The sequence below is a fragment of the Heteronotia binoei genome, chromosome 1, assembly GCF_032191835.1.
Source record: "Heteronotia binoei isolate CCM8104 ecotype False Entrance Well chromosome 1, APGP_CSIRO_Hbin_v1, whole genome shotgun sequence".
NCBI classification, from domain to species: domain Eukaryota; kingdom Metazoa; phylum Chordata; class Lepidosauria; order Squamata; family Gekkonidae; genus Heteronotia; species Heteronotia binoei.
The window spans coordinates 264459799-264472305 of NC_083223.1; the positions used below are offsets into that span (position 1 = coordinate 264459799).

Here is a 12507-nt window from a genome sequence, read left to right on the forward strand (position 1 = left end):
CCCCTCATAAGAACATCAGAAGAGTCCTGCTGGTTCAGACCAGTGAGGGTCCATCTAGTCCAGCCTCCTGCCTCACACAGTGGCCTCAACCAGTTCCTCTGGAGGGCCAACAACAGGGCAGAGAGGCCGAGGCCTTCCCCTCATGAGAACATCAGAAGAGCCCTGCTGGATCAGACCAGTGAGGGTCCATCTAGTCCAGCATCCTGTCTCACACAGTGGCCTCAATCAGTTCCTCTGGAGGGCCAACAACAGGGCAGAGAGGCCGAGGCCTTCCCCTCATAAGAACATCAGAAGAGCCCTGCTGGATCAGACTAGTGAGGGTCCATCAAGTCTAACATCCTGCCTCACACAGTGGCCTCAACCAGTTCCTCTGGAGGGCCAACAACAGGGCAGAGAGGTCGAGGCCTTCCCCTCATAAGAACATCAGAAGAGCCCTGCTGGATCAGACCAGTGAGGGTCCATCTAGTCCAACATTCTCTCTCACACACTGGCCAACAATTCCTCTGAAGGGCCAACAGAGGCCTTCCTCTAATGTTGCCTCCTGGCTCTGGGGTTCAGAGGATTAGCCGTTCGGAATGTGGAGATTCCCCTCAGTCATCATGGCTAGTACCCACGGATAGACCTATCCTCCATGAATCTATCTAATCCCCTTTTAAAGTGTCTTAACGCCCCAAACTGCAGCAGAGATACAGAACAAAGACTGAACAAGAGTCGAGTCCAGACCCATGAATTTTTCCAAGGCCATACGCATTAGAATCATAGACTCATAGAGATGGAAGGGGGGGGGGCCTCCAGGGTCGTGTAGTCCAACCCCGTGCACAAATGCAGGAATTTCATAGATGCCTCCCCCTAAATTCGCAGGGTTAGCATTGTCAGATGACCATCTAGCCTCTGTTTAAAAGCATTGGAGAGCCAAAGCTCCCTTCGTCAAATACCTGTATCAGTTTGCACCTGTGTGAGGTCTATTTATTTATTTAGTAGGCTTACATTCCGCTCAGGGCGGATTACAACATAGAGTAGTAACAAAAACCTACAATTCAGAGTTAAAACAATACATTAAAATTAAACAAGTAGAAACAATGAAAACAATAAAGTGCACCACAGGCGGGAAGGACACATCATACAGGATAAGCAGTTATAGGCCCAGATTAAATGATGGTCGTAATAGCAGGGATAGCACTGTAGTAAGACGCAATGTCGCTACAAGGGAGGCCAACTGATGGAATAATAGCTGGAATAGGACGCCCGCTGCCTCAGCCAGAAGCCCGGTGAAATAACTCCGTCTTGCAGGCCCTGTGAAATGGCAGCAGCTCAGGTAGGGCCCAGATCTCCATAGGGAGCTGATTCTACCAGGCAGGGGCCAGGGCTAAAAAGGCCCTGACCCTGGTCAAGGCAAGTTGGATGTCCTTTGGGCCAGGGGTGGTCAGGAGGTGTTGCATAGCCAGTTGCGACGACCTCCGGGGCGTATATGGGGTTGATGGCTTTCCACTCTCTGCACCTGCATGTGGTCGTTTCAGATGGGTAGCCCATCTGAGTGGGTCTGCAGTAGAGGAGCTAAATTTAAGTCCAGTAGCACCTTAGATAGAGCCCAAGAAGATCTCCAGGGTGGGAGCTTCCGAGAGCTAAAGGTCCTCTCGTCCGAGGGCAGGTCTGCAGTCAAGGCGGACTATGATGGGCGCTTCCTCCTTCCAAGCCCTCCTCTAGTTCAGGCTGCCCCCGTGCTGCGTTACCAGAGCTCCCTCCTCCCTGCAGGTCCGTCAACGGAGTCTACCGGATCGGGCTGTATGCGCTGAAGGACATGCCCGCTGGCACCGAGCTAACGTACGACTACAACTTTCATTCCTTCAATGTGGAAAAGCAGGTGAGGGGGCATCTTGGTGGTGTCAGAAAAGTTTGGTTTGGTTTCTAAACCCAATGCAAAAATTGCTCACGGCCACAATAGCTGAAAATGAATCCCTGTTCCCTCTAAGCTGCAGAGCCTTGTGAGCAAAAATTCTACTTTGTGTATTAAAGTTGTGAGCGACTGTGCTCTGGGGCCATTTTTCCTGAGCTAAGACAAAAATGTGTGAGCCTCAGCTTAGAGGGGAAACTGACGCATGTGTTAAAGAGCAATGCATGAAATTCTGACATGGTTTACCATAGGTTACAATTCCATTCCCATATAATAATTCCTTGCAGACTTTTTTGAGTCTGCAAGGAATTATTATATATCGCAACCCATTGTTTACAGTGTCAGAATTTCATGCATTGCTCTTTAGCACATTCCAATATATTATTTTATATTTTCAGCTATTGCGGCCGTGAGCAATTTTTGCATCGTGTTTGTTTCCAGTTGCACAGTTTCCTCTGTTTGCTCGTTTGTTTCTAAACCCTTCATCCACTTATTCTGTGTTGGTGGGGAATCGGTTGTGAGTTCTTTGTTCCTTGAGCCTTCACATGGAGGTGCAGAGAAACAGCATTGAAAAGAGGGGGGTGGGGAATGAGCAAGTCTGTTGTGTTTGTTGAGAAGTTGCCAGCCAGGGGGCAGGTAGCTATTTTAGGAAGATAATTCTTCATGCTTCTGTTGCCTGGATAAGGAAGGCGGTTCTCAGTTGACCACCCACAGGGGGTCAAGTTGGCACCTGCGGAGGGCTGGCCAGGGGGGCAAGTTGGCACCTGTGGAGGGCTAGCCAGGGGGGCAAGTTGGCACCTGTGGAGGGCTAGCCAGGGGGGCAGGTTGGCACCTGCGGAGGGCTAGCCAGGGGGGCAAGTTGGCACCTGTGGAGGGCTAGCCAGGGGGTGGTTAGTAGCTTGTTTTTTAACCCTCGTTTCTCCACCCTTTCAGCAACTCTGCAAGTGTGGCTTCGACAAGTGCAGAGGCATCATCGGGGGGAGGAGCCAGCGAGTGAATGGCCTCCTGAGCAAAAGCAACCAGCCGGTCACCTCACAGAGGAGGCCCAGCCGGTCCAAAGAGAAGAGGAAATCCAAGCACAAGTTGAAGAAAAGGGTGAGTGTGGGAACAAGGCTGCCTCGGGTGTTACAGTTAATTAGCCTAACATAAGAACATCAGAGAAGCCATGTTGGATCAGGCCAGTGGCCCATCCAGTCCAACACTCCGTGTCACACAGTGGCCATAAGAACATAAGAGAAGCCATGTTGGATCAGGCCAGTGGCCCATCCAGTCCAACACTGTGTCACACAGTGGCCAAAACCCAGGTGCCATCAGAAGGTCCATCGGTGGAACCAGGACACTAGAAGCCCTCCCACTGTGCCTCCCCCCCAAGCAGCAAGAATACAAAGCATCACTGCCCCAGACAGTTCCATCTATGCATTCTGGCTAATAGCCACTGATGGACGTCTGCTCCATAGGTTTATCCAATCCCTCTTGAAGCTGGCTATGCCTGTAGCTGCCACCACCTCCTGTGGCTGTGAATTCCATGTGTTAATCACCCTTTGGGTGAAGAAGTACTTCCTTTTATCCGTTCTAACCCAGCACTTTGAGTGCCCATGAGTTCTTGTAAGAAAGGGAGAAGAGTACTTCTTTCTCTACCTTCTCTATCCTGCGCATCATCTTGTAAATCTCTTATCATGTCACCCCTGAGCCTAGTTTTAAATAACAACTGTAGGTTGCAGTTGGGATGATGGTTCCAGGGAAAGTGGATCCCACCTCTTCCCTCTATGCTGCTACCTTGATCGAAACCACTTCCGGGTAACGCGTATAGTCATGAAAGATGATCAAAGGCGGATCCCCTTTTTCACCTACTGGTGAGAAGCTGTGGCTGGTTGGCAGAGCATCTGCTCGACATGCAGGCGGCCCCCAGTTCAATCCCTGGCCTCTCCAGTTAAGGATCAGGTAGTAAGTGATGGGAAAGACCTCTGCCTGAGACCCTGGAGAGCCACTGCCAGCTTGCGTAAACAACACAAGCCTCAATGGAGCACCAGTCTGATCCCGTGTAAAGCAGCTTTGTGTATTCATGTGTGTATTGGTGCTAGTAGAAGCCTGGTGGCGGACTGCTTACCAGCAGAGAAAATGTGTGGAAGGTAAACCCCTCTCTAGCACTGTAGCCCTGACCCAATTCACCCGCTGCTGGTTTTCAGGCTCAGCTGTGCATCACGAAATCCAGTCATGGATCCCCCAACACAATGCACGGCTGCCCCTCTTTTTACTTCCATGTGTTCCTCTTGCCACTTGAACGAAAGGACTGAGTTCATGGATGACCAGGGTTGTGTGATCCCCCACCCCAGACTACTTGTTCGAGTAGGCAGTGACCTGAGTAGAGCCCTCTCTAGTACTTCCGGGGTCATATTTGTCTATGACATATTTGTCTATGACTATGGGGGGGGGGGGGTTTGAACCAAACTGCACTGTAAAATCCACATATCCTTCTGCTCAGATTTCTACTGAGAAGCAAGAAACACTGTCTTTTTGCTGCGCAGGAACATTTGAAAGGCTACCCTTCAGATTGCTTAATTAAAAAATTAAAATTAAAAGTAATTAAAGCTTACTGCACCGACCTCTTCCCAAACAAGGAGCTGCCCATGATATACACACAAGAACATAAGAAAAGCCCTGCTGGATCAGACTAATGGTCCATCTAGTCCAGCATCCTGTGACTAACCAGTTCCTCTGGACAGCCAACAACAGGGCATGGAGACTAAACTTTTCCCTGATGTTGCCTCCTGGCTCTGAATGTGGAGGTTCCCCTCAGCCACCAAGGCTGGTAGCCATTGATAGATCTCCAAGAATCTATCTAATCCCCTTTTGAAGCTCTTTATTCTTGTGGCCATCGCTACATCCTCTGGCAGCCAATTCCACATTTTAATCACTATCTGTGGGGAGGGACAGTGGCTCAGTGGTAGAGCATCTGCTTGGGAAGCAGAAGGTCCCAGGTTCAATCCCTGGCATCTCCAAAAAAGGGTCCAGGCAAATAGGTGTGAAAAACCTCAGCTTGAGACCCTGGAGAGCCACTGCCAGTCTGAGAAGACAATACTGACTTGGATGGACCGGGGGTCTGATTCAGTATAAGGCAGCTTCATATGTTCATATATGTTCATATGTTCACAGCGAACACTGCTGCATCCGTTCTAAGAAGTGGCTCTCTTGCTACAATTCTGACTGCATCCTGGCACCACAAGTTGTGGTCCCTGTTTTAAAGCAGCGGTCGGAGAAGGGAGTACAGGGAAAGGTGGGGGGGCAATCGGGGCTTTTTTGTAGCAGGAACTCCTTTGCATATTAAGGCACGCACCCCTGATGTAGCCAATCCTCCAAGAGCTTACAGGGCTCTTATTAAAGGGCCTACTGTAAGCTCCAGGAGGATTGGCTACATCAGAAGTGTGTGTGTGGCCTTAATATGCAAAAGAGCTTCTGCTACAAAAAAAAGCCCTGGGGGGAGTACTTCTCCTCCTTGTCCAAAATTCATCTTGAACATCTTTCCAGTTGGTTGTGCGAAGACCACTCTTGCATTCCCACTCCTATGCCCTGTTGAATACAAATGAAGCACCAGGAAAAGGGTGGGGGGCAGGAAGTACAAGGCAGCTTCACTTTCTGTGCCCCTTCCTGATACTAACACAGCACTCCTGAAACACTCTCCAAAAGTAGCATCTTGTCTGTAGCTGGCCGAGAAGTTCATCGTTTGGCTGGTCGAGATGTGAACTTGGGTGCCCCAGCATTGGAATCCCCACCATCTCGATAACTTGTGTCTCGTTGTCCTGGCTTCTCTCCTCAAAGTGGGTAACGCTTGTTTTCCAGAAGGGTCACACGCACGAGGAGCCCAGCGAAAGTTCCAGCACCCCGACGCGGTTGACTCCACAGCTGCAAATGAAGCCGATGTCCAACAGGGAAAGGTTAGAAGGCTGCCTCCCCTCTGCCCAGCCGTCCCCCTTTTCCTCAGCAACTAGCTAGTATTCCCTTTCTGAATTGACTTTTCTTGGAGCTACATCTCAGGGGATGTGGCCTAACCTGGCCTTACCTTCCCCTGCCGTTTTCCTGTGCTTTTTATATGCGTATTTTGTCCCACTTTGCATACAGTAATTGTCTTCCGATCACAATGGCAGTTAAGAGGAAATGCAGAATGTTTCTTGGGGTGGGGGAAGGAATTCACAGTGGAGCTGCATTCGGCCATAACAGAGGGGTTTCCTGCCTGCTGTTGTATCTCCTCCTGGCTGAGGAAAATCTATTTCCTGGCTTGTCTAGTTGTCACGCCAGTAGAGAATAAATGGCACGTCTGTGTGACTCTATAGATGTCCCGCAACAACAGCTGTATACAAGGCTGCTGGATTCACAGTGTGAGATCTCCAATTCCAGGGCTTTTTTTTGTAGCAGGAACTCCTTTGCATATTAGGCTACACCCCCCCCCTTATGTAGCCAATCCTCCAAGAGCTTACAGCAGGCCCTGTAAGAAGAGCCCTGTAAGCTCTTGGAGGAGTGGCTACATCAGAGGGGTGTAGCCTAATGTGCAAAGGAGTTCCTGCTACAAAAAAAAAAATCCCTGTCCAAGTCCACTTAGGGGATTGAGAAACTATGCAAGAGTCTGAAAAGGTTGACAGAGAAGTTTTTCTCCCATTATAGTGGAACACTTCATAGTCACCCTGTTAAATTAATTGGCAAATGATTCAGAACGGACCTGCTAATTCACAGAATTCTGAGCTTCAGGGAATGGACAGTTACAAAGCTGGGGGAGGGGTAAACACTGGCTTTAAAAGAGGATTACCGCAAATTCATGAAGAAGGAGAGTCCTGTCAGTTGTTATTAGTCACAGTAGCTAAATGAACCCTCCGCTTTCAGTGGCAGTGTACCTCTGAAGCTGGGGGACAACAGCAGCCAGCTCCTATTGTGGGAAATGGGGCTAGATGCCCCTTTGGGGTCTGCTCCAGCAGGATTCCTCTTAAACCTCTTGGAACCGATGTTCCCTCTAAGCTCCAGAGTCCTGTGAGCAAAAATTCTATTTTGTGAGCTGCTGGTTTTTAAGTTGTGAGCGGCTGGCATTAAAGTTGTGAGCTGCTGCGTAACTTATTGTGCTCTGGGGTCATCCTTCCTGAGCTGAGACAAAAATGTGTGAGCTGGAGGCTAAATATCTGAGCTAGCTCACGCTGACTCAGCTTAGGGGGAACACTACTTGGAACACAGAAGGCTTAGCTTCTCTGCCTCTGGAGAAATAACTAACCCTTCTCTCTCCCTTCCCCCCCCCCTTTTGTTTCTAGGAATTTCGTGTTGAAGCATCATGTTTTCTTGGTGCGCAACTGGGAGAAAATCCGGCAGAAGCAGGAGGAAGTCAAACACGCCAGCGACAACCTTCACTCTGCCTCGTTATACACACGCTGGAACGGGATGTGCCGGGATGATGGCAACATAAAATCCGGTGAGGGCCGTGGATGTGAGGAAATGAGAAAGGGGCAGCAGAGGTCCTGGACACGCACACACACCCCTCCTGCCTCAAGTTTCGTTTTTTGATTCAGCCCAGTAGTTTGTAATCCACGCTACGTTTCATCTCCTGGCTGCCCTCAAGTACTCACTCCAGGGGGAAGATAGCCATGGTAGTCTGTGACAGCAAACACAAGCAGCAGTCTCAAACAGGGCGTATAACAGGGATGGCCAAACTTACTTGATGTAAGAGCCACGTAGAATAAATGTCAGATGTTTGAGAGCCGCAAGACAGGAAGGAAGGAAGGCAGATAGATGGGGGGGGGGGAGGAAGAGGTACAAAGAAAGCAGCTTTAACTTTAAAAGCATTCTGCAAGCTGCCAGCTGGCTTGGCTTGGAGAAGTGATTTAAAGAGACAAATGCCTTCTCTGAGCCAGCTGATGGGGCAGGAGGGTCTTCAAGAGCCACACAATGTGTGTGAAAGAGCCACAGTTTGGCCAGCCCCTGACATATAACTTGCATTCCCCCACCTCCCGAGGAAGCCTCTTCCGCTGAGGAACACCCCTGGCAGGACGTACAAGGAAAAAAAATAACTTCTGTGGAAAGTCCCTTTCCTAGAGTAGATTCTTGCTCGCTGGAGGCAAGCGAGCGACCAGGCAAGAGGCCTGAGACCATCCCTTAATCCCAGAGCGTGGCACAAAAGCGCACGATGCGTTAGGGGAGGGACGGTGGCTCAGTGGTAGAGCATCTGCTTGGGAAGTAGAAGGTCCCAGGTTCAATCCCTGACATCTCCAAAAAAGGGTACAGGCAAATAGGTGTGAAAAACCTCAGCTTGAGACCCTGGAGAGCCGCTGTCAGTCTGAGAAGACAATACTGACTTTGATGGACCAAGGGTCTGATTCAGTAGAAGGCAGCTTCATATGTTAGCCTTACCAGCAATAAGCAGCCTGGGGACAGGGTGTTGTGTTCCTGGCAGGAACCCCAGTGTGTGCCACCTCAGTCTCCACAGAATCAGAGTTGGAAGAGACCTGCAGGGTCATCTAATCCAACACCCTGCACAATGCAGGAAATTCACAAGTACCTCTCTTCCACCACCACCCCCCCACACACACACCCAGTGATTCCTGTTCCATGCCCAGAAGATGGCAAAAAACCTCCAGGATTCCTGGCCAAACTAGGTCTGGAGAAAAATTGCTTCCTGACCCCCAAGTGGCAAAGAGCATTTCCCTGGGTGTTTAAGAAATGAGAACTAAGCACAGATGCAATCCTTCCTGTCCTGCTTCCCATGATTTGCTACTGTCAGATGGCCATCTAGCCTCTGTTTGGAAACCTCCAAGGAAGGAGGGCCCCCCACCTCCCGAGGAAGCCTCTTCCACTGAGGAACACCCCTGGCAGGACGTTCTTCCTAATGTTAAGGCCAAAAGCTCCTTGTTAATTTAGTTTCAGTTGGTTCTGGTCCGACCTTCCGGTGCAACAGAAAACAACTCTGCACCGTCCTCTATATGACAGCCTTTTAAGTAATTGGAAAGGATTATCATGTCATCTCTCAGTCGTCTTCTTTCCAGGCCAAACGTATCCAGAAGAAAGGTAGAATATGTGTTTTTCTTTCTTTAGAAAATGTCTGTACTGCATCCCCAGAGAAAGGCTGATAGCAGCTCCCAGCACTTAAAAAGAAGTCAAAACAACAAGCGAGCCGAGAAGTAAATGAATACTTAAATAGAGAAATTAATAAATACAGGGAGGGGCTGTGGCTCAGGGGTAGAGCATCTGCTTGGCACGTAGGTCTCAGGCTCAATCCCTGGCATCTCCAGTTAAAAAGGACTAGTCAGTAGGTGATGTGAAAGACCTCTGCTTGCAGATCAAATGCCAGTCTGAGTAGACAGTACTGATTTTGATAGACCATGAAGTATAAAGTAGCTTTTGTACGAAGAAAGGCTGAAGGAACTGGGCATGTTTAGCCTGAAGAGGAGGCGGCTGAGAGGTGATATGATCACCATCTTCCAAGTACTTGAAGGGCTGTCCTATAGAGGATGGTGCGGAATTGTTTTCTGTGGCCCCAGAAGGTAGGACCAGAACCAATGGGTTGAAATTAAATCCAAAGAGTTTACGGTTCAACATTAGGAAGAACTTCCTGACCGTTAGAGCGATTCTCAGTGGAACAGGCTTCCTCGGGAGGTGGTGGGCTCTCCTTCCTTGGAGGTTTTTAAACAGAGGCTAGATGGCCATCTGACAGCAATGAAGATCCTGTGAATTTAGGGGGGCGTGTTCTTGAGTTTCCTGCGTTGTGCAGGGGATTGGACTAGATGACCCTGGAGGTCCCTTCCAATTCTGTAAGTGTGACAACTTCCAGGCAATTAGGCAAAAAGTGCTCCCAACCCCATTTTACTCTCTATAGCCCAAGGAAGACCCCTGCGGGGCCAGACAAAAGCTTCCTGTTTCTTCCTGTTAAGGTTCCTGTTTCTCACAGTGGCCAACAAGAGAGCCCAAGAAAGGCCAAGTTCCTTGCTCAGTCTCAGCCCTCCTTGCAGTCCATGTTTCTGGCAAATTGCCCTTGAACCCGGAAGCTCTGTTTACTTGTTGTGGCTATCGGATGTCCCTCCCAAGTGATTGATTTCCCCCCCCCCCCTTGCTTTGGCTCTTGCGACCAAAACTTTAAGGTGTGCAGTGCGATTGGGGCTGGCTTTCTAAAACTCTTTTAAAGCCAGTAGCAGTCAGCCCCAGGTTCCAAAATGAAAAGAGACTGCAGGGGTTCCCGTGGAGCTTTCACAATGTACAGAACTTCACAGTACATGGAGCTTCACAACCTTTGTTGTCCCCATGGCAACCCTATGAGGTTTACCTTGCTATCATTCCCATTTTACACCTCAGCAGTTTACTTCGTCGGTGTAACATCTTGAAAACCCAGTTGAAGGTTCTGGTTGTATCAACAGGGAGGGGTCAAGCATACGAGCTTTTGTGAAGTCTCTCCATATCGTTCGAAGGAGAGGCACAGATGGGCTTTTGCGCTTAAAAGGCCTTTCTTCCCCCACCCTCCTCTTTTTCCGCCCCCAGACGTCTTCATGACCCAGTTCTCCGCCCTGCAGACCTCCCGCTCCGTGCGGACGCGGCGGCTGGCTGCAGCCGAGGAGAACCTGGAGGTGCGCGAGCAGCCCGCCTCGCCCAGATCTTCAAGGAGATCTGCGACGGCATCATCTCGTACAAAGGTGACGGCAGCAGAGCACCGAAGGCCAGAGCCGAGCGTTTAGCGGCCTCCAGCGTGACAGGGCCGGGTATACAACGGGGGCAGGGGGGGAGGATTTCCGGGTTTGGCTGCAAATTCTCTCAGGCAGTGTTTTGGGCTGCGGTTAGGTAGCTCAGTTTTAGGATGGGCTGGCCTCGTTTCTGACTGGGGGTGCTGCTAAGGGTCCCTCTCTCATGCTGCTCCTGGTGGCTCTCAGCTACCTCAGTCTTAGCCCTTTTGTTCCTTTACCGTGCCACACAAAGGTGCAGCTGTTCAGCATCATGAGGAAATGTGGCCCACTGGGGTTGGAGGGTCAGGATGATGTGGGGATGGGAAGAGGCCAGGCCCTCTTGAGGAATCAGAAAAAAACGACAACCACTATGCAAACAGTGTCCAAATGAATAAATTGTAATCCTATTGCATAATACAAGAAGAAGAAGAATGCAGATTTATACCCCGCCCTTCTATCTGAATCAGAAACTCGAAGTGGTTTACAATCTCCTTTATCTTCTCCCCTCACAACGGACACCCTGTGAGGTGGGTGGGGCTGAGAGGGCTCTCACAGTAGCTGCCCTTTCAAAGACAACTCCTGCGAGAGCTATGACTGACCCAAGGCCATTCCAGCAACTGCAAGTGGAGAAGTGGGGAATCAAACCTGGTTCTCCCAGATAAGAGTCCACTTACAATCTCCTTTACCTCCCCCCACAACAGACACCCTGTGAGGTGGGTGGGGCTGAGAGGACTCTCACAGCAGCTGCCCTTTCAAGGACAGCTCTGCCAGAGCAATGGCTGACCCAAGGCAATTCCAGCAGGTGCAAGTGGAGGAGTGGGGAATCAAACCCCGGTTCTGCCAGATAAGAGTCCGCACACTTAACCACTACACCAAACTGGCACTACACCAAACTGACATAGTCTGTATAGTCCATAAAGTGCAAAATCATATAGTGTTGACGCTTGTTTTCAAGAGTAAGTTTTTTCATCTGACCTATGGTGGGCATGTTTATTTATTTATTTATTACATTTGACTTATATCCCGCCCTCTCCGCAAGCGGACTCAGGGCGGCTCACAGTATCATCTACACAATTAAACTAATAAAATATATAAAACCATAATTTACATTTTCCAGTTTAAAAGCATATTACAATTACAAATTTAAAACCATTATATAGTGCTGAATCCATATATTATAAGCGGCGTTAAATTCCAAGCAGCGATCACCGGATTTCTGTGTGATGTCCGGTGGCAGCCATCTTTTCGTCAAGCATCAAAAGCCTGCTTGAACAACTCGGTCTTACAGGCCCTGCGGAACGCAGACAGATCCCGCAGGGCCCGTATGGCTTCTGGAAGAGCGTTCCAAAGCTCTGGTGCTGCCACCGAAAAAGCCCTAGATCTTGTCCTGCATAGCCTGGCTTCTTTTGGTCCGGGGACTGAGAGTAGGTTTTTTGCCCCTGAACGCAGTGCTCTCTGGGGGATATGCGGGGAAAGGCGATCCCGTAGATATGCAGGTCCCTGACCGTAGATATGCAGGTCCCTGACCATGTTCACCAGCTGTTTCCAGCACTCTTCATCACGAACCATATGACAGGTTATAACCCAACAGAGTCATCAAATCCTATGAATACGTGGTGTAGACACAGGAGCGGGAACGCAGTTCCAGCTGGTTTGGTGGCAGGAGGGTGTGGCCTAATATACAAATGAGTTCTTGCCAAGCTTTTCTGTGGAAAAATCCCTGTTGTGATCAATAGTGACATCAGGGGGTGTGGCTTAATACGCCAATGAGTTCTTGCTGAGCTTTTTATACAAAAAAAGCCCTGTGTAGACAGAATGCGATTTACGCTGGGCACGCTCCCTAGCCATTTCTAGTGTTCTCCATTGTGAATGAGATGTACTGACACTTGCACTGATAACAAAGCCTACAATTCGCCACAACTGTAGGATTGTAACCTG

At 49.6% G+C, this 12507-nt stretch overlaps 1 protein-coding gene across 1 annotated transcript in view; it reads left to right on the top strand.

Moving 5' to 3' along the window:
- ASH1L (ASH1 like histone lysine methyltransferase) overlaps window positions 1-12507 on the top strand; it is a 135561-nt gene that overhangs the window by 98818 nt on the left and 24236 nt on the right. Inside the window, 6 exon segments of the mRNA XM_060255104.1 lie at window positions 1753-1861; window positions 2825-2986; window positions 5729-5823; window positions 7180-7337; window positions 10391-10474; window positions 10477-10542. Of these exon segments, the coding sequence (XP_060111087.1) occupies window positions 1753-1861; window positions 2825-2986; window positions 5729-5823; window positions 7180-7337; window positions 10391-10474; window positions 10477-10542 (674 nt within the window).